Source organism: Eubalaena glacialis, chromosome 4 (assembly GCF_028564815.1).
Source record: "Eubalaena glacialis isolate mEubGla1 chromosome 4, mEubGla1.1.hap2.+ XY, whole genome shotgun sequence".
In the NCBI taxonomy this organism is placed as follows: Eukaryota; Metazoa; Chordata; class Mammalia; order Artiodactyla; family Balaenidae; genus Eubalaena; species Eubalaena glacialis.
In genome coordinates, this window is record NC_083719.1 from 182340442 (window position 1) to 182366189 (window position 25748).

At 61.7% G+C, this 25748-nt stretch overlaps 1 protein-coding gene across 2 annotated transcripts in view; it reads left to right on the forward strand.

The window, feature by feature from the left end:
* Positions 1-24756, forward strand: part of MLLT1 (MLLT1 super elongation complex subunit) — a 64000-nt gene extending 39244 nt beyond the window's left edge. The window contains exons 4-12 of one of the 2 annotated variants that reach the window (XM_061190633.1): positions 6303-6446; positions 9628-9753; positions 13568-14122; positions 18349-18436; positions 20046-20154; positions 21172-21271; positions 21532-21603; positions 21892-21963; positions 22174-24756. In XM_061190633.1, the coding sequence (XP_061046616.1) occupies positions 6303-6446; positions 9628-9753; positions 13568-14122; positions 18349-18436; positions 20046-20154; positions 21172-21271; positions 21532-21603; positions 21892-21963; positions 22174-22302 (1395 nt within the window). In that variant the 3' untranslated portion in view covers positions 22303-24756. The remainder of the gene's footprint in view (positions 1-6302; positions 6447-9627; positions 9754-13567; positions 14123-18348; positions 18437-20045; positions 20155-21171; positions 21272-21531; positions 21604-21891; positions 21964-22173) is intronic. The other variant, XM_061190634.1, reaches the window with a different exon arrangement.
* The last annotated feature ends 992 nt before the right edge of the window (positions 24757-25748 follow it).

Sequence of the window (25748 nt, forward strand, 5' to 3'; positions counted from 1 at the left end):
TTTCTTTTTAACATCTTTATTGGAGTATCATTGTGTGTTAGTTTCTGCTATATAACCCAGCATGTCTTGAATCAGGTGCTAGGCATCCTATTTTTTTTACTCTGTAAATGTTTCAGCCCATGTCTATAAAAGATAAGACTCTTTAAAAACAGAACGAAACCTAAAACAGTATTATCAAATCTAGAAATTAATAAATCAATAATTCTTTAATACTGTCAAATATCCAATAATATCAGAGTTTCCCTGTCTCACGTATATATATTTTAAATAATTTGTTCACATCAGGATTCAAATAAAGTCAGTACGTTGCTACTAATTGCTGTGTCTCTTAAGCTTCTTTAAATCTTTTTTCTCTCCATCTCTCTCCCTTTCTCTCCCTTGCAAAGCATTTTCAGGTGTATTGTGGTCCCATAGGGATGTTGCTGACTACAGCCCTGTAAACTGCCAGTTAGGTCTAGAGCCATGGTCAGATTCAGGTTTACCTGGTTGTCCTTTAAGCTCAGCATATGCGAACCCCGGGGCCTCTCACAGGAAACGTCGAACAGGCCCGAGGGACCAGCGAGGGCAGAGGAAACAGCCCCAGGGTCCTCAGGAACCAGGGGTCCTCCTCGGCTAGTGAGGCTGCGGGAGTCTTCCATTTGACCTGGGGGTCCTCCTCGGCTAGTGAGGCTGCGGGAGTCTTCCATTTGACCTGGGGGTCCTCCGGGCCAGCCCTGCCAGCTGCAGCAGAGGGGGGCCCTGGAGATGGCCCCGGGGGTGGTTTCTGAGGTGGTGGACGGGGCCCAATGCAGAGCTTCAGTCAGCTGGCCCAGGGCTGGGGGCTGTTGGCCTGGACGGGCCCCATGACCTCCACTCCCCGCGCTGTGGACAGGTGTGTGTGCTGCTGGCTTTGGGCGCTGACACCAGTTTGGCCAGTTCCTCCGCATCTTAGTTTGCTGAGGCTGGAGAGAGATGCTGGCCTGTGGCCAGTGGCCCAGGGCCTGGCCTGAGAACCCCTGAGGCCGGCCTCGGGATCCCGAGGGTCCAGGGGTCCCACTGGAATGACTAAGGATGTTAGTTACTCTTGGGATTGCTGCCCTGCACACCTTGAACTTGGCCACCCCTCACCTAGTGTGCTGCTGGCTCTTGGGGTGCCATGGTGCTGCTTGCCTCTTGGCTTTCTCAGGAGGCTGATTTCCTGGGGGCTGGGCAGGAAGTGGTCCGCCACCCTCTTGGAAGTTCCTAAGCCTCTCAGGCCCCAGGTCTTGTCCCGAGGGAGCTCTGATCATCAGTGTGCGCTGGGGCACATGCTGGGTGCTGGGGGAGGCCCCTGCCCAGCCCACATGCCGCCCCCTGGCTCTGCTCCTCACCACTCACCTGGGCATCCCAGAGAACTCCTCCTGGGTGCTGTCTCGGGCCAACGCGTTGCCCTGTTTGGTTTGTGTGGGTGTGAGAACCGCTCCAAGAGCCAGGGGTTCCAGAGGATACCGCCTGCCTGGAGGGCGTCCTGGCTCCCTGCTGACCGGCCTCTTGGCACCGGGCATGTGCTCTGCCTCTGGTTCAGTTTATTCATCTGTGAAATGGGGACAGTAAGAGCACCTGTGCTTGGAAGAGTGCCTGGCCTCAGGGACGCTCCATGGAGTTACATTACAGAGCAGTCGACATCACGTCAGCATCGCTGCTGCCCTGAGGGCTTCAGGACGCTGGAGACCCTCCTCAGCCCTGGTCGTGCTGTGGGCACATGGCGGGCACCCGTGAAGTTTCTGTAGGACAGACGAGTACGTGGGCACATTCAGCAGACATGGGTGCTTGCTCAGCGCTGCCCCATAGGAACAGAAGGGGTCCCTTTGTCCAGAGGGTGGGTGGACAGAAAACAGACATGCGTCCTGTGGACCGTGACGAAGGCTGTGATTGGGGATAATGGTCAGAGGAGGCCCTCGGAGGGAAGCCATTGGCGGGCTTTAAAGGAGTGGGTTGGGGATAAGCCAGGAGCCGGTTCAAACGCCATGGGGTTGAGAGGAGGCCGCAGCAGAAGCAGCTGGGTGGTGGGGGCAGCGAGTGGTCCAGAGGAGACGAGGAGGGGCTGGCTGAGGGGCCAGGGACTGGGGGAGTGGCTAGACCAGCCTTGCAGCTGCACCACCAGGCTGGGGGGGGGGGGCGGGGGGGTGTCACCCAGAGAGGGCAGAGGCAAGAGGAAGGCCTGGTTCTGAGCCGCGGGGGTCCCGTGTATGGGCTGCATCTCCACGTGCCCTCGTCAAGCCTCCGCTTCTTCCTGGTGAAAACAGTGGTTTCCGTTTCTTGATGGCGCAAAGCTGAGCCCTGTGGCTGTAGCTCATCCTCCCACCTTACAGGTGAGGAAGCCGAGGCTCAGGAGGGCAGGCCTTGTGCAGGAGAGACGAGCCCCAGACCCAGCCTGACCCTGTGCCCTGCAAGGGGGACAGCCAGCTGTCTGCTGACCTCCCCTTGCTGACACACAGGTGCCCTCAGCCGAGTTCCTCCTCCTAGCCTGTAGCCTCACTGCCCTGTGTCCACTCGGAAGGCGACTGGGGAAAGTTGGAAGCACCTGCAGGAGTAGACGGGGTGATGGGACGGGCACCTGGGAGCTGTCTGTGGCCTGCCACCCCCTGCCTGCGTCATCTTGGAGCAAATCCCAGGCATCATCATTTCATGTGTCAGTGTTTCAGACTGTGTCTCTAAAAGATAAGGGCTGCTTTTTATTTTTTTCTTTCTTTTTTTAAAAAAATCAATTAATTTACTTTTGGCTACGTTGGGTCTTCGTTGCTGCGCGCGGGCTTTCTCTAGTTGCTGTGAGTGGGGGCTACTCTTCGTTGTGGTGCGCAGGTTTCTCATCGCGGTGGCTTCTCTTGTTGCAGAGCACGGGCTCTAGGCAGACGGGCTTCAGTAGTTGCGGCTCACGGGCCCAGTAGTTGTGGCGCACGGGCTCTAGAGCGCAGGCTCAGTAGTTGCGGCACACGGGCTTAGCTGCTCAGCGGCATGTGGGATCTTCCCAGACCAGAGCTCGAACCCGTGTCCCCTGCATTGGCAGGTGGATTCTTAACCACCGCACCACCAAGGAAGTCCCAGGGCTGCTTTTTAATAGTATAACAATACCAGTGTCACGCCTGCAAATTATCAATTTTTTAATCCCCAGCCTAAAGCTCTTTCCTGTCTGAATCAGGATCTTGGCCGGACCCGCACGTTGTGATTCAGGGGGTTGTCTCCTAAGTCTCTTTGAATCTATAGATTCTCCTTCTACCTTGTTTTTCTTTTTCTTTTTTTTTGTTTCTTTGCACTTTATTTGTTGGAGAAGCCGCGTCATTTGTCCCGTAGAGTTTGGTACCGTCTGCCTTGTTGCTGCTTTCGTCCCCGTGGTGTCTGCATTTAGCACAGTCCCCTGATCTGTGTCTTCCCTGACAATGTGCACTTGAATCTGGAGGTAAAGTCTTCCCGGGAAGGTGGTCCGTGCTGGTGATATTGGCAGGGTTGACAGACAGCGCCTGGGTGACCGACCTGTCAGGAGTCACAGATCGGTGGTAATCTTGTTCCTTCTTCATGTAGTAGCCGGGATACGTTTGTGCCATTTACCCCTCTCATCGTCTGTGTGTTTACCTAGTGGGAAAGCGGGACAAATGCTTGCTTCCTCCCGCCTCCTTTGTTCGCCAGTTTCAGGCCCTGCTCCCAGTCTCGACAGACGTTCTGCCAGCCAGAGGCTGTTTGTTCCCCAGCACATGAATCTGGGCTCTCTCTTCCCCAGCCTCAACCCCCGTAGAGCCCTCTGCCCCCAGGATGAGGCTCACCCTCTCAGTGGCGGCCAAGGCCCTTCTCTCTGGGTCCCCTGCTGCCACTGCTGTCCACCCTCCCCTCCAGCTGCAGCCACGTGGACTCTCGGGGTCCCAGAGAGGACGCTGTGGCCTGTGGCGCTTCTCTGCACCCTCTAGCTGTTCTCCAAGCCTGTCACAGCCTCCACGGGCCCTTCCTGGCCCCTCCCCACCCCCACTGTTGGGTCAGGCCCCTCTCCTATCAGTGGTCACATTTCATTCTTTTGGCGAATATGGAGCGCCTCCCCAGGGCTAGCACCCGGGGAGGGGGGTGCAGGGCAGGAGTCCCCACAGCCGCTGCCTCCAGGGGTTCCCAGCTTGATGGGGACACACACCCAGTGTGACAAATGCCTCCATATGGGTGGACACAGAGGAGGGGCACTGGCCGCATGTAGGGGCGTAACAGTGGTTACCGGGGGCTGCTTTCTCTTCCTTAACAAGAAGTGGGAGGCAGCAGCTCTGTGGTGCTAGGGCTGCCCGCCTGGGGTGCTCTCGGCTTCCCTCCATGCTTGTGCCGTGGCTGATGCTGGCCTGCAGGTGTACCGTGTACCGTCTCACCGTTCGGCAGGAAGAAGGGAAATGCTGAGACTTTCTTGCACTTCTTTGGTTTGGAAAGGAAAGCCCTCCCTCGGCTGACCTCCCTCATCTCATCACCTCAGACTAGGTCACTGTGCACCTTGCACAAGTCTGGTGCAGGTGGGCGGGTAGAAACCCACTCTTCCTGGGGCCAGGGGCTGCCAGGGGAGGGGCCGGGTCGCTGTCGGTGGCGTCGGGTCGGCTCGAGAAGGCCTGTTTACTTGTCTTCTCTGCCCCAGACTGGCAGCTCCTGGAGGGCAGGGTCTGCGGCTCCGTCGCGTGACAGATGCACCTTCTACCTTTGTGGCCTGGATGGGGGGACAGAGTCGTCCAAGTGCAACTGCAGGACCTCACTCCTGTCCCCTTTGTTCAGAAGCGGGCGTGTGGCCAGCCAGGCTCCCACTCCCCGCATCACCAGCTCACCGCACTCACCACGCGCCATCTGCCCAGGGATGGCGGGGTGGCCGGGGCCCTGGTGCACCACCACAGGAGGAAGGGGCAAAGAGAAGCCAGCCCGGGAAGTGCCAGCGAGAGGGCTCAGCTGCCCTGCCCCTCCTTCCTCAGCCTGACCGACCTGCCCTCCTTCCTCACCTGTGCACTGCTGAGAGACCTCCACTGGCTCCCCATACTCCTAGTTTTCTCTCTCCCACGGATAGCACTTTAAAAAATTGGGGTGTAATTCACATACCAGAAAATTCACCCTTTTAAAGCACACCAATTTGGTGGGTTTTAGCGTATTCACAGGGTCGTGCAGTCATCACAGTTTTCTAGTTCCAGGACGGTCTCATCATTCCAGAAGGAAACTTCATCCCTATTTGCAGTTAGTTTCCACGTTCCCCTCCCCCAGCCCCTGGCAACCATGAAGCCACTCTCTGTCTCTGGATTTGCCTGTTCTGACACTTCATGTAAATGGAATCCCATACTGCGTGGCCTTTTGTGTCTGGCTTCTCTCACTGAGCATCGTGTTTTTGAGGTTCATCCATGTGGTAACATGTGTCAGTGCTTCATTCCTTTTTGTGGCTGGATACCATTCTATTATATGGCTGGACCACAATATGTTTATCCGTTCACCTGTTGATGGACACTTGGGTTGTTTCCGCTTTTTGACTATTGTGAGTGATGCTGCTGTGGATATAGGCGTACAAGTTTTTATGTGAATGTGTATTTTCATTTCTTTTGGGTATACATCTAGGGGAGATATATGGGTCATGCAGTTACTCTGTATTCAACATTTTGAGGAACTTTCATACACTTTTCCAAAGGGACCACCATTTTACCTTCCTGCCAGCAGTGCACCAGGATTCTGGTTTCTCCACATCCTTGCCAAGACTTGTTATTTTCCTTTTTTAAAATAATTGCCATCCTAGTGGGTGTGAGGCAGTATTTTGTGGTTTTGATTTGCATTTCCCTAGTGGTTAATGGTGTTGAGCATCTTTTCGTGGGCTTATTGGCCGCCTGTATGTCTTTGGAGAAATTTCCCTTCCAGGAAAGGGGCCGGGGGTTGAGGCTGCAGGATCTGGTCCTAGAGCCTGGGGTCCGGTCTCAGCATTGTCGCTGAGCAGCTGTGTGTCTTGGAGCGTCGTCTTCCCCGTCCGTGGGCCGAGCGCTGAGGGTTGAGGGGCATGTGTGTGCGGGGCTCCGCACACCATCGGCAGGACTGCTCCATTAACCAGCTGAGAACATCCTCCTGATGATCTTTATTTCTGTCGTGGGGCCTGCTTTGCCGCTCTGCAAATAGTAAGTTGATTTATTCTGCATAAGTGGAGCGATGGGGAGACACACACACACACACACACAGAGAAGCAGATGAGGGTCCGAGGGGAGAGGGGGGCAGGCCCGGCGGCAAGGAGTGCCTCCGCCTGGCCCGTGGCTGCCCTGCAGCCTCCTGCCCACCCCGCTGAGTGGACTTCCTTGTTTTCTCTGTTTAAGGAGGAGCCAAGGAAGGTTTGCTTCACCTACGACCTGTTCCTGAACCTGGAGGGCAACCCGCCCGTCAACCACCTGCGCTGTGAGAAGCTCACCTTCAACAACCCCACCGTGGAGTTCCGGTACAAGCTGCTGATGGCCGGCGGGGTGAGTGTGCCGCTCCACGTGCCCCGACATGGCCCCCAGCGCTGGGCGGCCCTGGTGCTGGGGGCGCCCGGGGCTCTCCAGCGTGTGGTCGGGCACCCAAGACCCAGAGGGGCAGGTTGCACGGGTGGCGCCCAGCAGCTTTGGATGGGACCCAGGCGTCCCGAGTCTGCGCTAGGGTGTTGTCCGCTGCGAGTGACTAACTAGTCTCTAGTTACCCTGTAGCTTCTTGTTGGCTGTGGGTAATTAGCATCCTCCTCCATGGAGGTGGGGCGGGGCGGGGGGGAGGGGGCAGGAATGGGCGCGAGGCTGGTCTGTCAGCTTGGCACAGTGCCGGAGCCAGTCTTAACCAGATCAGCAAGGCCTCGCGGGGGCTGTGTCATCGAGGGGAGCAGCCGCGGCTCTGTAGGGGCTCCTTGCTGATGCGCGCTCCTGGCTCCTGGCGGTTTTGTCCTGGTGACACAGGCTCTCAGAACTTAGGTCTCCGTAGCGAGTTGTGTGGCCAGCGATCCCCGTGCACGTGGCAGGGCCCTTGGAGAGCGGGGTGGGGTGCTCGGGCGTGGAGGAGGACTGGCCTGCGCCGAGGGCGGTGGGCTGAGCATGCGGACATCCCGAGCCTGGGACGGAGGAGTCGGGCCGGGGGCACGAGAGCCTCTGTGTGCGCGCGTGTATGTCGTGGAGGCAGGCCCACAGCCCCAGTGCGTGCAGGGTGTTTGGCTTGGGTTTCTTTGGCTCTAGGGAGCAGTCCTTTCCTGTTCACTTAATTCAGTTGGGTCTTTCTATAAACTTTTTTAAAAATATGAAAGCAATCACGTATTCATCGCAGAATACGTGATTAAGTTATGCTGTGTTCCTAGTCAAAGATTAGTGTGCGATTCTAATCTAGCACATGATGGCTGACGGAGTCCAGTCACAGAGCCGGGAGGTGCAGAGTCAGCTTACACAGATGTTGGCCCTGAGTTTGCCGGGTTCAGCGGTCCTCCCCCAGCTCTGCTTCTCTACCTCATTTTCGCTGCCACATATTTTCCAAAGTATTTCCTGAGGTGTTCCCGGGTGTTCCCCAAAAGCTTTCATGGTCACCTCTCTTTGGGAGACAGACACACAGAGCGCCCACGGGCCTCTCAGAGCCCCAGGACCCAGGCACCGAGACCTTGGCTCCCCACGTAAAGTTTTTTTTTTTTTTTTAACCTTTAGCGTCACATGGGAAAACTGGTTGTATCATTTATAGTCATTTATTTTATTTTTTAAAAACTAAAACGTTTTGAAATTAAAAAAAAAAGATGTTTTCTTTGCTATGAGGAGATGAAGGTTCAGTGAGCATCATCTAAACACATAAAACTGGAGGGCGGGGAGGAGGAGGAGGTGTGCAGAGGCGGGGGAGGGAGGTGGGGAGGGCAGGCGCGGCCTGCAGTTTGGGAGGGAGGGAGGGAGGCCCGCGAGCTGCCGCCCTGTGGTCTCTGCTGGGGGCTGTTCTGGCCCTTTGGGGCTGCCTGGAGAGCCGGTTGGCTGGTCAGGAACTTTCTCGCCCTTTGGGGCTGCGGGCTTCAGGCCCCAGGCTGATGGCAGAGCAGTGCTTTCTGGTCTTAGGAGCTGCCCGAGACCTTTATGGGACGGTGGCTCCCGAGCCCTGAGTCCTGGTCCCTGTTTGCCATTCTGGGGCTCTGGGTCCCAGTGGCGCCGCCTTTGCCATCCGGTGGCGGATAGGCCCGGAGCCTGCCTGCGTTGACGTCGATGTCGGCGCTGGAAGCGCGGGAGGAGTGGGCCGTCGGTGAGCCCGCGAGGACTGCTTTCTGTGCGGCCCCTTCCCCTGGGGTTGCCTGAGCCCAGTCGCTCCTCGCATGAGGCTCAGACACCCTCAGCGGTGACCTGAGCTGCTTCCCGCTGTGCCAGGCGGTTGCCCGGCCCCTCAGCTTGTGTCTCATCCTTTGCCCCGTCGGCAGTTGAGCTGTGCAGAGGTAGAGGCTCCTTCAGAGGCCAGGGGTGAGACGGGCCCCCGTGGAGCCATGTGCCCCAAAGGGCTGTCACAGAGAGGCAGCAACACGGGAGGCCTCCACGTGCTGTCCTGGGATAGGGTTGCTCTGGGACCTTCATTTGAAGGGAGAGAAGTTGCAGCGAAAGTAGAAGGAAAAGGTCTGCGGGTGGACGCACTGAGGCGTCCCGTGGCCCCGCCGTTCTCCTGGGCTGCGCTCTCCGTTGCTTTCCTGTGGCCTGGAGTGTGCGGGTCGCCAACAGTGTGATCCCGGGCCTGGTGGGGCAGACGGCTTCTGGGAGCCTGGTTCAGAGCGTGGTGGTCGGACAGGCTCCTGTGAGCAGCACTGCCTCGGGCCCCGCTGCAGGGCTTGGGGGGCGAGGGGCTCCACCGCCCTCCTTTCGACCCGGCGTCCCCGCAGCCAGGCGTGACCTTGGCCCCCTGAGATGAAACGCTGGCTCGTCGGGGAATCCCAGGTTCTCAGGGTTATTCATGGTGCCTGTTCTACCAAGCTAAATGCTTTCTTCTTTTTTGTATGTGCGCTTTATTCTTTTATTCTGTCTCATCAGCGCCTGGAAGGCTCCCTCTGAGCGCTGACTGCTACTAGGGTCAATTTGCAGTGTCAGTATTTCGAGCACTTGCCCACCGCCTTCTCCCTCTTCAGCCGGGGCCTCAGGAGCCTGGCTGGAGTGGGCAGGTGTTTCCCCGGGCACCTCCTAGCAGGACCCCGGACCCTCCCTCCTCTGGGCCCTCCCCCCGCGCCCACCCCACGCAGCTCTCCTCTGGCCTGGCCGCACTCTCCCTGTCTGTCCACCTCACCCGCCTCACGGTGGAGGAGGGCTCGGCCCCGGGGCCCGGGGCCCAGGGCATCGGGCACACACGTTCTGCAGAGGTTGCCCCCTCCGCTGCTGCTGCCTGCTTTGGGTGTCCGGCCGGCTTCCCGCCCGTGCCAACCGCGCTTCTGGTCTGTCTGCACCGCCGCGTGCGGGGCAGCTTTGGCCACGGCTCCGCGTCTTCTCGGCCGGCCTGGCCCACCGCGCCCAGCCATCCTGGGACCCGGCTTCTCTTCGCTCTCTGCCCGGCCCCGCTTGGCTCCAGCGCTCGGCACTCGGCCCCTCCCGGAGGGAAGCTCCGCAGGCTGGCTTCCTCTTGCCCATCGGATTTCCAGCCTGCCTCCTTGCTCGTTGATAACATCTGTCTCTTCTTTATCACTAGGTGATGGTAATGCCCGAAGGAGCAGAAACGGTGTCCAGGCCCAGCCCCGACTACCCCATGTTACCCACAATTCCACTCTCTGCCTTCTCTGACCCCAAGAAGACCAAACCGTCCCACGGCTCCAAGGTTAGTGAGGCGGAAGGCCCAGTCACGTGGGAGCGCTGGGGCCCAGTGGCGGGGCCCGGGCTCAGGGCGCCCCTCCGCAGAGCTGGACCTTCCGTCCCCGGACTCGCTCCCTTGGCATCCTCTCTCGGAGCACATCTCTGCGCTCCGCCCGGCTGCTCTGCCCCTTCGTCAGGAGGCTTGCCCTCCTGAACCGCTCAGACAGCCAAGTGATCGCAGGCTCTTCCCCCGTTCCTCTTGAGGCCAGGGAGCCTGCCCCGTTCTCCCGTCCACCGAGTCCGAGGGGCTAGGGCCACTCGGACAGAACCCCGAGAGGCTGGCGTGGCTGGGGGCCGTGGACAGAGTGTGTCCACCGCTGCCTCCTGAGCGTAACTGGGACGCCCCATCCGTCGGGGCTGGCGCTCCCTCCCGTGGCTGCTCCAGGCTCCGCTTCCTTCTTTGGCAGCAGCTCTGGGCAGAGAGAGCTCACCTGGGGGAAGGGCCGGGTGGAACCATGTGGCAGAGCCAGCTGTTTCGCCCCAAGAAGAAACGTTTCATCGTCTTCTCTCGGCCAGTCGGGCAGGTGGCACTCTGCCCTCCCGATACCTCTCTCTCTGAACTGTCCCGGAGTGGACTCTGGAGCCCTCAGGCTGGTACTGCAGTGGACCTGGAAGCTTGTGAGCATGCATCCCGTGCTGCAGCCACCTATACAGCTGTGTCCCCGAGGCCAAGCTCCGCCTGGCTCTCGGGGCAGCTGCTGGTCGTCCGCCACCAACCCTGCAAGTTTATCCATTTCTCATCTTGGCAGTTTTCTTGCTTCACTCCTTGTCGGGTGTCGGGGGCCTGGTTGAGGCGGGGCAGGTTGAGCTCTTGAGCCGTCTTACAGCCTTATGCTCATCAGCAACCTTGGAGGAGAGCCACGTCACCCAGGCAAGGTCTTTCTGGCACTTTCCACAAGGCCACTAGGTCTCTGAAATCCTCAGATCTGTCTGACTTAAGCCCTCTGGACGCGTGAGGCCAGGGTCTTCAAGTACAGAGTGCGGCTCCAGGGTCTTCCCCTCACCGGCCTCCTAGGTCTTTCCCTGGACCTCGTGGGACTTGAAGAAAAATTCTTGCTAGCGATCTTGGCAGCTTCTCCGAGCCACCCACGGTTTTTCGGAAGTCGGTGCAAAATAGGAAGAGTGGGAACTGCCATCTCTTCTGTACCTGTTGCTTGCAAGTCACCTAAGAAGTGCCCTCCCAGGTGGTGAGGACACTCCAGTGGCCGACAGAGCCACGTCTGCTGGGGTTGCTGGTGGCATCTCTTGCTGAGGTCTTTGAGACCCCTGGGACCGCCCCCCCCCCCAAGCCAGTGGGTGTATCTGCGAGGCTTGGGAGGCCTGCAGGCAGGGTCCTCCGTCTTCACCCCTCCCGGTCCAGCATCTTTCTGCAGCCCCTGAGCGCTGTGACATAGGGGGTCCCTGCGAAGGTTTCTGCTGATGGCTCTCCGACAGACCCCCTCTGCCCGCTGTCACAGTCCTGCCTCTGAGTCATCGGCCTCTTCTTCCAGCTGAGGAAGCACCGGCTCTTTCTCCCGACGGATTCTCCACTGCCTGGACCTGCAGAGTCTGACTGGCCGGACCGCATGCTCCAGGCAGAAGGGCCAGGAGGGAGGGGGGTGGTCCTTGTAGGGCCAGGGGCCGCTGGAGAGTCTGGTTGTTGCAGCCCCAGCTGGATTGGTCCCTGTGGTTCTGTTTCTGCCCACAGCCCCCCGGGGGGTAGCTTGGCAGGCAGGAAGTGGAGCCTCCCAGGCGAGGACCGGGACCCCCTGAAGGCTCACTGTGCAGGTGGCTGTTCCCTTTGGTCCCGCCGCCCCCTGGACTCGTGCACCTATAGCTTCAGGGCGCCCTGCCTCTCCTTGTCTGATGTCAGCCAGTCGGCCTGGTGGGCCTTTCTCTAACACTTGGTTCTTAATCATTCTGGGTCCTCGACAGCTTTGAGACATGACTGCAGTGGGGCTTTGCCCCAGGAACGTCTACATTATGCTCCAGACTCAGTGTGTGACTTCAGAGGGCCTGTGCTCTTGGGCGCCCGTACAGAGCTCCGGGTGAAGAGCCGCCGCTCCGAGGCGCCTGCTAGTTGGGCAGGCCCTGGACAGAGGGGAGGCTCTGCCGACCCGGGCGGGGGGCCGTCGGCGGTCGTGCCCATCAGGGGTGCTCCGCTCCACCTCTCGGGGCTGGGACTGTGCGGCCCAGGCGGGCTCGTGGACGCTGCAGGAAGAGGCCAGGATGGCATGCTTCTTGCCTCCCTCCTTGGGGGAACAGCTTGCTGGAGAGTGGAGCCCCCAGAGACTGGCCCCATTCCACACACCAGCCCCCCCAGGGGTGCCCCTTTACACAGGCTTCTAAAGGGGTGCTCGTGGTGTGAGCACCCCTTCCCGCTGCCGTGGTGACGTGACGGCCGGGGCCAGGGCACAGGGCCGACTTCTCTCCAGGGAGGCGGCAGGAGCCCATGGCCACGTGGGGCTGGCCCTGAACCTTTGGCACTGGTGTGGGTAGTGGATCCGCAAGAAGACGGGGACTCCAGTAGGTCAGAGGTGGTTCTAGGCTGTGCCGTCTTTCCCTGTGGCTCTTTGCTGGGAGGCTTCTGTTGCTGGACCCTTGGGGGCTGTGAGCGCAGGAAGCAGAGGCCCAGCTGCTGGGTGTTCACCTGGCTCGCCCGTCCCCTCAGCACTTGGGGTGAGCTGGTAGAGGGAGGCTGCTTTGGGGGGCCCCGCCCAGGTGGGCCCCTGTGGTCTAGCTGCTGGTGGTGCCCAGCCGTGCACCTGTCCCACAGAGTCGGGGGCAGAATCCTGGCAGCTGACGGCAGCGGGCACCTGTCCCGCAGCCCTGGCTGTGCGGCGAGGTGATGACGCGGTGTACGCGGTGTTGATGAGGAGCAGGCCCGGCAAGGTGTCAGACGGGGCTCCTACCCAAGGGCGCGCTGGCTGCCTGGGGGCGGGGTGACTGTGCACTCGCTGTCTGCCCTGCCCGCCCTGCACCGTCGCCCGGTGAGGTAGGTGGTCTTGCTCCTGCCCAGAGGGAGCACAGGCGTGCAGGCTTGGAGTCCACCAGCCCGGCCTTCGCGGCGGCCCGGTGCAGGGCTGCTCGCTGCCTCTGCCCCCAGTGGGAGCCCCCCTGACCTGGCTCATCAACGCCAGAGTCCAGGCTCCACCCTCAACCCTCTGAATTTCCGAGGCGGAGGTTCAGGCATTGCACATGGTTTAGAAAAGCTGCCCAGGCGGCTTGGGTTCCGGGATGTCTAGGAGCCGTTAGTCATGCGCAGTGCCTGGGAACCCGGCAGGCGCTCCGTAAATGCTGACTGTGGAGATTAAAGGGCGATCAAAGAGCTGCGGTGCCGGCGTGTGTTGGGGCCCGGCTGGGCCGGAAACGGGCCTTCCAGGCAGGGTGGGGGCGACCTGGGGAGGCACCTGGCTCTGGTGGGGACAGAGGAGAGGCCCCGCCTGCTGGCGCCCCCAGCCCCCGCGCCGCAGCAGCCCCGCGGGAAGCTGCGTGGCGCTGGAGCGGGAGTGGGTCGGTGTGGCTTGCCTGTCTGTATCTGACTCACCGTGTACTCTTCTTGAATCCCTCAGGGGAGTCTTAGCCTGCAGCCGCCTGGGACCTGCTGACACTTCCTAGTAGTTTAAAGGGACAGCTCCATTTAAAACTCTCACCTGCTGCCTTACTTTTTCGCTTTATGGAAGATTTTCTCTAGCTGAGTCTGAATCAGGTGGATTATACTTTGTAGGGGTCGTGGGAGGCGGAGCAGGGCGGCCCCGAGATGCCGTTTGACCGTGTCCCCCTCCTGCCCGGCATTGCAGGACGCCAGCAGGGAGAGCGGCAAGGCCTGCAAGGCCCACAAGACGACCAAGGAGCACCGGGAGCGGCCGCGCAAGGACTCGGAGAGCAGGGGCGCCTCCAAGGAGCCGGAGCGCGAGCAGGCCAGGAGCGCCAAGGACGCTGCGCGGAAGCTGGGCGAGGGCCGGCCGCCCAAGGAGGAGAAGGCCCCGCCGCCCAAGGCCGCATTCAAGGAGCCCAAGATGGCCCTGAAGGAGACCAAACTGGAGAGCATGTCCCCCAAAGGCGGGCCCCCGCCGCCGCCCCCGCCCAAGTCTTCCAGCAAGCGGCCGGCCGCCGCCGACTCGCCCAAGCCCAGCGCCAAAAAGCAGAAGAAGAGCAGCTCCAAGGGGTCCAGGAGCGCCCCGAGCACCTCACCCCGCACCTCGTCTTCCTCCTTCTCGGACAAAAAGCCGGCCAAGGACAAGGGCAGTGCCAAAGGGGAGAAAGTCAAGGCTGAGAACGAGCCCAGGGAGATCAAAAAGCCCCCGGAGGTGGAGGAGTCCAACTCGGAGGACGAGGCCTCCTTCAAGACCGAGGTGAGGTGGCTCCTTCCCCCGCCCTTCTCCCCTTCACGCGCCCCATCCTCATCCTCTCTCTGCTGGCTCTGAGCCGCCCAGAGGTTACAAGGAGGCTGGGATGTGGAGCCCTGGGCGCCCACTTGCTCCATGTAGCTTTGGGCAGCCTCCGTGCCTTGCCAGGCCTCAGTTTCCCCTTACGTTGGGGGTGACGAAGCCGCCTCGTGAGATCTGTGTGGACGGTGCTTGGGATGAAGGGTCCCAGTTGAGCATGATACTGGTACCTGGGTTCACAGCTCTTCTCGGGCTGCCCCCTGTGTGAGCCAGGGTCTCACTGGCCGCTTTGGGGTCAGGGTGGGCGATTGTGTCTCACCATGGAGTCCTTCCCCGGCTGCCGCAGGCTCGGTCGGTCAGGGCACCCCCTCCCTCCACTCGTGGTGTCCCTGTGTGTTTTCATCCCACTCTCTGGGTCTGGGAGCCAGAGGTTCTGGGTTTTTCCTGCAGCAGCATTTCCATGCGGCTCTGAATGTCGCCATCAGAGACGGCTTGAGTCACAAAAGAGCTAGGAGCCAGATTGTTGACTGGGTAGCCAGACCTCTCTGGGCCTTGGAGGGCCATGTCATTTCTGCATGCTGTTTGGCCTCTGGTGGTCAGCGAACAGGGACTTGGAGGGATGGATGGATGGATGCATAGTTGGATGGACGGATGGATGAGTGAGCGATTGACCCCCTCACCTGTATCATCAGCCCCGGCCCTCAGTGGCCTTTTTTTTAAAATTAATTAATCTATTTACGGCTGCATTGGGTCTTCGTTGCTGTGCGCGGGCTTCTCATTGCGGCGGCTTCTCTTGTTGCGGAGCACGGGCTCCAGGCACGCGGGCTTCAGTAGCTGTGGCTCGAAGGCTCTAGAGCTCAGGCTCACTAGTTGTGGCGCACAGGCTTAGTTGCTCCACGGCATGTGGGATCTTCCCGGACCAGGGCTCGAACCCGTGTCCCCTGCATTGGCAGGCGGATTCTTAACCACTGCGCCACCAGGGAAGCCCTCAGTGGCCTTTTATAGTTCCCAGACTCTTATTCACTCTCAAAGGCAGAAGCTTTGTCTCCAGCATTGCTGCTCAGAGAGCCACTGGGACTTTGAAAGTGGTTCCCAGAGGTGAAGCCAGAGGTGGTTTGTGTCAGTAGCACCGATGTCGTGAGCGTGCGGCTTCCAGGGGCACCTCGTTGGAGGTGGCTGGGGGTGACAGTTTGGCTCATGAGTAACAGTGCATCCCCACAATTAGGGGCACCCAGGGCTGGTGATGTCATATGCCCAGCGCTTCTTGCGCCCGGGAGACTGTCTGCCAGTGAACCTGAGGATGGCAGAACCCCAGAACGTCTCTCTTACTTGGAGACTCCTGGGAGTCTAGGGCCCTCCCAGCCGCCTCTCGGTTGCCAGAGGCTCTTTGGGTGCTTCCTAGCGCCCCGTCTAGCATCTTTCTCTTCTGTCTGCTCAGACCCGGAGCTCTGGGCTGGTGCCCTTCCCTCCTGTCCGCCTCAGCTGCTTCCAGAGAGACTTTCCTGTGCCCCAGGCTGGCGCACCTGTGTAGGGAAGAGGTGGAGGCCTCCCTGAGCCCTGCCTCCCCAGCTGAATGTTGGTGCCCTGGCCCCGGGTGTCCACCCTGGCGTCCTGCTGTGATTGTTGTGAGCACCCGTGCCACTGTGGGCAGCTACCTCCGCCTGCTCGGGGCGGGGGCTGGCTGGGTGTCCAGTGTCTGTGGCCTTGGCCACCGCGGCCCTGAGGCTGGAATTGCTCAAGGAAGCCCAGGGCTTTCTCCTGGCTGAAGAGGCGCATCCCGCGCGCTGAGAGGCTTCTGAACGGCAGGTCTGGGCCGTCAGCGCGCCCGGGGATCTCTAGGGCTGCTGGACAGTGGCTCACCTGTCCTGACCCCGGGACCTGGCGAGGCACAGATGGCCGCGGTGAAGGGGGCGAGACGGCCTTCCAGGCCCGGGCCTCCGCAGCTGCCCTTGCCTGTCTCCGGCCGTCCCACGCTGGAGGCCGAGTGGCCGCCACTGCCGGAAAGCTCTGACCGCTGCGTGGAGCCCGAGTCTCCTCCTCCCCCTCGGCCCTCAGAGGGGCCGGGCAGCTCCTCGTCTGAGTCCCAGGCCGAGCCCCCCAGCTCCTCTGGCTGCTCCTCTGGGGTCTCCTTGGCTGTGGGGTTCCTGACAGTCGGTCCCTTTCAGTCACGGGCCCCGGAGCATTGGGAGCACAGCGGGCCCTCCACCCTCCTTCTGGACACCCCGTGTGGCCTGAGCCACAGGACACGTCGGCAGCCCCTCGAGGGCTTTTCTGACCCCCAGGAACCATTAGGCTCTTGGGGCTGAAACCACTTCCAGATTCCCCCCCCCTCCCCTCCACACCCGCCCCTTGGATTCATGTGGAAGGAAAGGGGACGAGTGTGGCTGAGAAGCCCGCCTGGCCTGCGCCGTCAGGACAGAGCAGGTGCTGCCCTACCCTGGACCTTCCTGAGCCTGCTGGCCCGAGCCTGCATGCTGGTGGCCTCCCAGCCAGGTCTTCCCTGCCCCGGAGCTCTGTCCAAATTCCCTGCCCCAGAGGTCGGAAGCGCAATTGGCATCGACCTCCATGTGCTTAGCAGAGGCCAGCAGGGCAGCTCTTTTACAGATGGGGAAACTGAGGCTTAAAACCAGGGGCTGCCTTGGCCAGTTGGTGAGAAAGCCAAGGTCAGAAGCCAGGACCTCCGAGCCAGAATAAGAACTCAGGGGTGTGCGTGCAGGGGGGACCGTGTGGCTCCAGGCCCGTTTTTGGGGGTGGGGAGGGTCACACACTGGTCTGAGTGGTACCCACCCAGTGGACAGTGGTTGATGGCAGTCTAGGCTGGTTTCCCGGGGAGGGTTCCTCAGGGCACACCACTGGCCCGTGTGAAGGTAGCAAGTTGGGGACGTTTGGCAGGGGCGTGCTGGGAGGGCCCGGAGCGGGTCGGGCTGGGCGGTGGCAGACCCCAGAGGAGGGAGCCCTCAGCTCTTCAGCTGGGAAACATTCTGTGCCCAGGCGGTGGGATCCTTCTCTGGGTCTGCTGAGGAGAGACCTGAGCCTTCCCGGGTCTCCTTCTGGGAGCTGGGGCTGCCCACGGGCCAGCGGGAGGGGCTCCTCTCCTGGGGTCTCCTCTCCTGCGGCACGTGCCAGGATTGAGGAGACACTGCTGCGTGCCTCCGCCTGTCTCCTGGCCCCTTCCAGTTGCCCAGGCTGCTCAGCTCCCCCAGACAGTCCCCGAGGACAGAAGGCTGGACGGCGTCTGGGCACCCGGGGCTGGCAGGCTTTCTGAGCCATGGACTCTGCCCATTGGAGCCCAGTCTGGCCCAGCCCCTGGCCCCGGGCTTATCACTGTGCTGCGTACCTGTGCAGGAGCCTGTTGTTTCTCCTGAGGGCCCGGAGCATGCGCCACCCAGTTCTGGCTCAGCCCCTTCCCCACGCAGGCCTCTCAAGTGGGAGGTGCCGCCCCACGCTACTTACGCCCTGGTGTCCTAGGGCCTGGGGTCCTAGTTTGGGCTTTTACTGCCCCCTGGTGGCCGAATCAGGGCTAAAGGAAGAGGAGAAGGGGGATGTGACCGGCTCTGGGTGCAGTGGGGCGGCTGTGAATCCACTGTGTCCTCAAGTGCTTGTCACTTGCCCACACACTCATCGTCACCTCAGGGGCACCCAGTGACAGGGAGACAGCTTGTTGTCGCTACTCAGCCTCAGGACAGACTGAGGAAATGGGGGACCGGATGAGAACGCACCCACCTTTCCTGTTTGGACCTTCCAGCTGTTGGCCGCAGCGCCGCAGCGCACAGCAGCCAGCTTGCTCTCGCCGGAGGAGGGCAGGGCCCACAAGTGAGGGCAGCCACAGTCGCCTGCCCCCCGCCCACCCCCAGTCCCCGTGCGGCGAGAGCTTGCCTCAGCCCCGTCCTCCTGCCTGGGCAGGTGGGAGCACCAGGCGTGGCTGGAGATTTAAAGTCCCTCAGTGGGAAAAGAAAGATCATTGGTTGCATTTTGAATGCACACCGGCGGCATCCTGGGGCTGAGGGAGGAGGTGGGATGGGGTCAGGGTCTCGGGTGCCGGGGCCTGGCGCCTTGGCGGCGTTTTGAGTGCGTATCTGGGGCGTCCTGCCCGGCTGTCCCCGCCACCGGAGGGCTCCTTTTCTGTGGACTGAAGGATGACTGTTGTCCTCTCTCCCTGCTGCCCCGCCTGCCCTGCCGTGCGTGGGGTGAAGTCCGCCCAGTCGAGCCCATCCAACTCCAGCTCCAGCTCCGACTCCAGTTCGGATTCGGATTTTGAGCCGTCTCAGAACCACAGTCAAGGTGCGTGCTGGGAAAGGAGAGAGCCGGGGTGGGGACGCATGGGGCTGGTTTCTGGTGGAAAGGCTCACTGCTCTGGGAGCAGCCCCCTGACCTTCCCGGAGGCCAGTGGGGCACTGGGTCTGCTATGGAGTCCAGGGGTTCACAAGGAATTTCCCGACGTGGGCTTGCTCGTGCCCGAGTTTCAGCACACCCTGAGTCTGAACGCTGCCGCCACGGCCGGAAAAACCCGAGGGCAGGGGGCGAGGGAGGGTAGGGAGGCTCGAGCCTGGGCTGAGCTTGCCCAGGGTTTCACTTCAGGATACGCTGTTTGCCTGGACCGGGCCCCAGAGATCCGTGTCCATAGGCGTGTGGACGCTCAGGGGGCCGGTGTTAAAAGCAAAACCGGCACAGGTCACCTGACCGCCAGCTGTCTGTCGCCTGGTCCCTCAGCTTTGCCCCATCTGTGCGACAGGGCTTTGAGCTGTGCTTTGTGGGTCTGCGGCGAAGGGGCCTGTTGTGACTTGCGCCCTGCCCTTGCCAGAAGCCTCCTCTCCAGCTCCTCCCAGATGGAGGCTCACTTGGCCAGTGCAGGGTCCCTTCCTCTGCCTCAGCCACCCAGCCAAGCGCTCCGCTCCTGCCGCGTGCCTGGCCAGCACTCGGCCCAGGCCCCCGCAGCCTGCAGTGCTGCCTTTTCCCTGCAGGCCGCCTGGGGTACTTGTGGGGAGGTGGCACCAGACCCGTTTCCTGGCCCAGCCGACCTCTGCCCACTCTCGCACTGGAAGCACCTCTTCTGGTGGATCGGATTGAGAATTTCCTCCACGGCCTGCAATCCTTTTTGGAGGGCGGGGGAGAGCTGGGGGAGGCGAGCGTAGTCCGGGGGGCCTGACATAAAGACACGCAGTCCTGAGGGGGCTGGGGGATGGGGTGCTCCAAGCCCACACTCTCTCCAACGGTTCTTATCTACGGGGAAGGGAGGGGGGAACCTGCCGTGCGCGGGATCACATGACCAAGGTAATTGAGGGCTTTGTGTTCCTCTGTTGCCTTGGTAACAGGAATATAAACCAAGATGCCGTCTGTAGGGGACTGGAACCGAGTGTCTCTGGAGAACGGGGAGGACGGTGGGCTGGGAGCAGTGGAGGGGCCTGCCACGGGGCTGGGCAGGCCCGAGGAGGGCCGCGGGCTGGGGGGCTGGTGTTCTGTGGCCCACGCTCCGGGCCGCCTCGCCCTCCTCAGCCAGGGCTGGTTCGTCCTGCCTGCAGGCAGAGCTCTGATCCCAGCGCCCGGAGCAGAGGAGGGCTGCTCCTTCCCTTTGCAATGGAGGGGCCCTGCGGTCCTGTCTCGGGCCAGGGGCCAGAGGCCTGTGAGCGGGGCCAGGAAGGTAGGGGTGGGGGGAGCCAGGGGTCTCTTAAGGAGGGGGTGGCCACGGGGGCAGTGCTTGGAGACGGGCGGCAGGCCCCACCAGGCCAGAGGAACCTCCGAGGTGGGTTTGCCTGGGTGCGTTTTGGGGGTCGTGGCGTCAAGGAGCTCCACGTGGCCCTGGGGGTGGAGGGGACTCTGGGGTGCAGGTGGAGCCCTGAACCCCCTTCTCTCCCCCTCCCTCCCTCCTTCCCTCCTTCGCGGCCCTCACCAGGACCCCTGCGCTCCATGGTGGAGGACCTGCAGTCCGAGGAGTCTGACGAGGACGACTCTTCATCAGGCGAGGAGGCCGCTGGCAAGACGAATGCAGGGAGGGACTCCAGGTGCCTGGGCCGGCGGGGAGGAGTGGGCCTGGGCGCACCGGGGCAGCTCTGCCTGGCCCTGCTGTGATCATGGGGCCTCCAGGAGGTGGGCCAGGACGGGGGCTCCCCGGGGTGAGGCAAAGGGAGCCTCTGAGCCCACCAGGCGGCACCCTGCCTAGGCGTTGAGGTGGGCCTGGGGGCCCCGGGGGGCATCCTTCCTCCCATTGCCGGAGGGTGTGGCTGCCTGGCAGGGAGGGGCAGGACGCTCAGGGAGAGGAGTCCATCACCACCTGAGAACGGGGGCGAGGCGGTGCCCAGCAGCCCGAGGACCAGCCTTGGTCCCAGGCGTATGGGGCAGTGGGGGCTGGTTCCCCTGCTCTCGGGCCAGGGGTCCCTTCCCCCTTCCCCAGGTGCGCTGGCCCAGGGAAGATGATGTGTGGCCTTCCCCCAGAGTGGGGTAAGCCGAGGCCCATCCTTTGGACACCCCCAGGCCTTGGGAGCGAGCCCACCTCAGGGATGGCTGTGCGTTCTCAGCCTCCAGCCCAGCGCAAGTGCCGGCCTTGGCCCCAGGACTGTGGGGTGGGCTCAGCAGGCTCGGGGTCTGGGCCCCGCCCAGCAAGGGGCGGGCGTCTGATGTCACCACGCTGGCACCTGTGTCCCTCCCTCCCAGGGCGTTGGGCTCAGGCTGCCGCTGGCAGTGACTCTCCTGCAGGGTGCCGCACCCGGCATTCTGAGCCTGCAGCGAGCAGCGAGCCCCGCCGGGATCCCAGAGTCTCTCAGAGCCAGCGTGCTCATCTCTGGGTTCTTTGCTCTTTGAAGGCAGCTCAGATGCATTCTTTTCTTTCCTTTTCTTTTAAGCTGGCAGTGGCCGCCTAGAGCTGGCTGAGGGAGTCTCCTGAGCTGTAGGGGGAGCGCTGGGCGCTGGTCTGGCCCCAGGGAGGGGCCGAGTCCGTCCCAGAGCCCCAGAGCATTGTTTGCAGGGGGGGCCCCCTCCCCTGAGCACAGGGCGGCCTGACAGGGTGTCGTGTCTGCGTTCAGGTTGAGCTTCAGTGACAGCGAGAGCGACAACAGCGCCGACTCCTGCCTACCCAGCCGGGAGCCCCCTCCACCCAAGAAGCCGCCCCCACCCAACAGCAAGGTAACGTCCTAGAGGCCGGCTGAGGGTTGGGCCTGGGGTTCTCCAAGCGTCCGAGGCTCAGGGTGGTGGGCGCAGAGGAAGGTCATTTCACCCCCAGGCCCCAGAGATCGTCTGCTCCCCAGGAGGGGTTGCCCTTAGAGTTGGCTCCAGGGCCAGAGGAGGGAGGACAAGCAGGCCTGGGGCGTGGGAAGGCAGTGGCCCTGGGGGCTGGGGAAGGGGGTGTGGGCCAGCGCTCACGCAGACCTGGGGTCACCCTGCAGACGTCAGGCCGCCGGAGCCCAGAGCCCTGCAGCAAGCCCGAGAAGATCCTCAAGAGGGGTGCCTACGACAAGGTGGGGGCTGGGGCGGGGTGGGGGGGGGCTATGACAGGGTGGGCCTGGGGGGTGGGTGGGGGGCTACGACAAGGCAGGGGCTGGAGTGGGGGGGCTGGAGTGGGGAAGGCCTACGACAAGGCGGGGCTGGGGGTGGGGCCTACGACAAGGTGGGGCTGAGGCGGGGGGCTGGGGGAGTGGGGAGGGGCCTATGACGGGGCGGGGCAGGGGAGCACCAACCTGGAGCTGACGTGGGTGTGGTCACAGGGCGGCGCTGGGCCGCCCGCTGAGCGCTTCTCTGTCCGCCAGGCCTACACTGACGAGTTGGTGGAGCTGCACCGGAGGCTGATGGCACTGCGGGAGCGCAACGTGCTGCAGCAGGTACTGGAGGCAGCCACCCACCCCGCGGCCCCCTGAGGGCAAAGCATCTCAGACGAGTCCCGGGCAGGGTGCCCCTGAGGCCCATGGGCTGCTGACCCCCTTAGGCAGCCCCAGGGAGTCACCCCCCACTTCTCCTCGAGGGCCTGGTGGGGGCGGGGTCCACCCCAGCCTAGCGCCTGTCCCCTGAAGCCACCTGCCACCACCCTCCAGATCGTGAACCTGATCGAGGAGACCGGCCACTTCAACGTCACCAACACCACCTTCGACTTCGACCTCTTCTCCCTGGATGAGACCACCGTGCGCAAGCTGCAGAGCTACCTGGAAGCGGTGGCCACATGACCCTGGGCCGGGTGCCGGGCCGCGTCCCCGGGGTCCTGGGAGGCCACGTCTGGGCCCCGCCTTCCCTCCTCTCTCGACTTGCCCGCCCGCAGCACTGCCTTAGTGACCGCCCTGTCCTCGGCCCACACGGCCAGCTGCACTTTCCTCGTCGGGAGCCCTGGGGCCAAGGGGGCCAGGCCGGCGCTGCTGCTCCCCGACACCCTGGGGCCGTCACCTGGGCCCCCCTTGGAAAGTGGCTTGTGTACTCCCGAAGGGGAAGAAACGTGCCCTGCGGTGGGGGCCTCGCTCCTCGGTGGGGCGTGGGGCGCAGCTTCACTGCCCGGGCCCCTCTGAGAGGCTGGGGCACTGCCTCCGGCCTCCCCCAACGGTTCGGAACACCCCGCCGCGCCCCAGGACCTCAGAGGGCTCCTGCCGCACCAGGACGGGCCCGGCTCGTCCTCCGCGTCAGCCAGACACGGTCCCGTGTCGGCTCTCACTGTGCTGGGACTCCGTGCTGTATAGTTCTCTCTCTATTATATATATATGTCTGCACTGTAGGTACCGAGCGGTTCCCGGGTGTGCATTTCCAGGGCAGCAGTGCACGTGGGGGTGGGGGGGGTAAGGCGGGACTTGTAGGTTACGATGTCTCCACTGGCCTTGGCGTCGGGCTGAAGGCCGAGCTGGAGCGCCAGCTCACCCTCTCCAGGTGCAGGGAGGACGCCTCCTGCTCCTCCCGGGGCCGGTGAACACTGCGCGCCGCCGTCTCCAGGAGCAGCCCTCCCGGCCCCCAGCCAGCCGCGGGCTGAGACTGGGTTGGCGTCCTGGGGCTCGTCCTCTTCCTCCTTCCATAGGATCCTCTTCCTTCTGTTGACCGAGTCTTCGAACTTTGGAAAAAATGAGCTTTTGCCAAATAAGACGGGATAGTTTGTGGAGTTTTTTGAGGAGCGTCAGGACTCAGAACCAGCCCCTCGTGCCTGGGCCCCGGCCGGCGGCAGGCCCTCCCACCCCAGCGATTCACGCCGGTCCGGGGCTGGAGACCCAACTCCTCGCACGCCTGAAACTCTCCAAGGGCCAAGCCAGCTCCTCTCTCCCGACCAGAACGCCCTCACAGAGTCAGCCCACCTTGTGGGGGACTCCTGGGGGCCGGGGACCTCGATTCAAGGCTCCTCCGGTCCCCACCGGCTCCAGGAGAGGAGGCCGGGGCTGGAGCCAGGCTCACTTCTCTCCCACCCACTGTCAGACGGCCCCTCCTCTCCCCAGTTTGTGAATTCCCGTGTGGGGCGTGCCACGCTCCTCTTCCCTGTGGTCCCTGACCATTGTCACTGCTCCGATTCCGTCTGTCTGTCAGGCAGACCCCAAACACTCCCTCGGGAGCCCCGCCTCCAAGGCTTCCCCAAGCCAGCCTTCCTGGTGAGATCCCAGGACTCGGGGAAGGCCCGAGAACTTTCAGAGGATACCGCCGTGACTCCTCGCCACCTGCTCTGATTCTCTCCCAACCCCACTGCCTTGAGGTATTAGGAAGAGGGCAGGCCTGTGTGGCAGGCTCCGTGCTGCCACCGTCCCCTTCTCCAGGCAGGCCAACAATACTCCGAAGTGGGGCACTTCTCTTCTCTGGAAACTCTAAGACATTGGACAGAAAGGACTGGCCCGAGCAGCAGCTGCCTGGCCGTCTGTGCACAGAGGCCGCTGGGGGTCGCGGGTGGGAGCCTCAGCCCAAGGGCGCTAGTCTTCCTCTTTCCGGAGGATCTCCTGGGAGGGGCAGTAGGCCTCCCGGCTCTGCGGCTCGGGCAGCCCTCTGCTCAGGAGCCAGGCTCTGCCCCGGAGCAGCTAGAGGAAGGCCGGGCTCTCGGGCCTGCCCTTTGCAGCAGCAGCAGCAGCATCTGGCCCTGCCTGCTGTTTCCAGGGCCTTTGGAAGCACCAACCCATTTCTGTTACCTCCTCTGGCCAGAAGGCCCCAGCGCTGTCCTCCGGAGCTACTCTGGGCCCAGTGCTGGCCCTGTGACCACCCGATGGACGTGCCAGGCAGCCAGGGCCCTGACCACGGCATTCCCAGCTGCTCCCCCCACCCCACCCCCAGCTGCCCGGCAGCTGGGCCCACCGGGGCTCTGGGGACGCTTCCATAGGAAGGGGCCGGCACTTTGTGATTGCCGTGTGTTTAGTGTTAAGCCCCCTGACCCCAGTGCAAATCCCGGTGTTTTGCTATCTCCTGAAGAAAATGTAAACCGACGCCTGAAAGCAAAAGGTATCGAATACCTTTCTTACCCACAAGGGTTTTTACAAAGAATGTGTCTAACTAGGAACTAGGACACTCATCGGCCCGAGACCAACTCCTGGATAAGAGGAATAAAGGAGAATTGTGTTTGTAATAAGTTACAGGATTGTTTCTGTCCTGGATTTTAAACTTTTTGTTAAATTGTGAAATTATGGAGGAGTTTTATAGAAAAAAAGTGAAATAAAGTCAGATGGGAAAGCAGAGTTATGTGTAGAGCTTCATGCATCTGCTTGGTTCCCCCCATTGTGGAGTTGGTGGGTGGAGCCACAAAGCACCATGGGGTTCCTTGTCTCCTCTCCCCATCCCAGTGCTTCCAGATCAATGAGCAGGAAGAGGAGAGAGGGTTGGAACCAAGCCTGTTGGGCATCAGGAGTGGGGACGGAATGTGAGCAAGGCTGGCATCCCGGAGGAATAGAGACGGCACCGCCAGAAACCCAAGAGGCGCGAGATGGTGGAGAACTAAGTGTCTGGTCCTGCTTTTGATGGTGTGTTCTTTCCTTGCAAGCAGGCAGCAAGTTTTGGGTTGAAAAGCCTGACTTCACAATGTGGACGAATGGGTGGGTGGATGATGGGGGTGGGGTGGGGTGGATGGAAGGGTGGATGGGCAGGTAGATGGATGGATGGATAGGTGGGTAGGTGGATGATAGCCAGATAGAAAATGTGAGACATCCTTTGCCAGGGGCCAGGGTGCTTGTCTGCCAGTTTGTCTATGGTGGGTTTTGCTCTGGACTTGGTGTGGCAAAGCTGAGGGAACCCCAAGGAGGTGGCTCTCCCAGGCCCTATCTAAGCAGCCCTGTCCACTCTGTGGGCTCCAGTCCCACCAGCGGAGCAGAAGTTCCATTCCTGTGTCGTCAGCATTGCAGGCCAATACCCTCTGCCCACAGCAGCTAACTAAAATCACTTTTGTCAGTTGGCAGCCACTTGGGGAGACAGCTGGCCACACCAGGGTACCCAGGAGCATTTTTTCTTTGTACTGGTCAGTAGCCAGAATTTCCATTTCCAACATCAAGGCTGTGGCCACCCTTCCCTGTCTTTCCTACCAGAGATTCTGCAGGCCTTTTGGGACAGTTTCTCATCTGAGCTCCTAAATTAGGGACACAGAGTGAAAGAGGGTCTAGAGTGGTTCCCATGGTTCCCAGACCCCCGTAACATGGTAAAGGACAACTTACGTGTAAAAATACAATAGGGCTTGCTA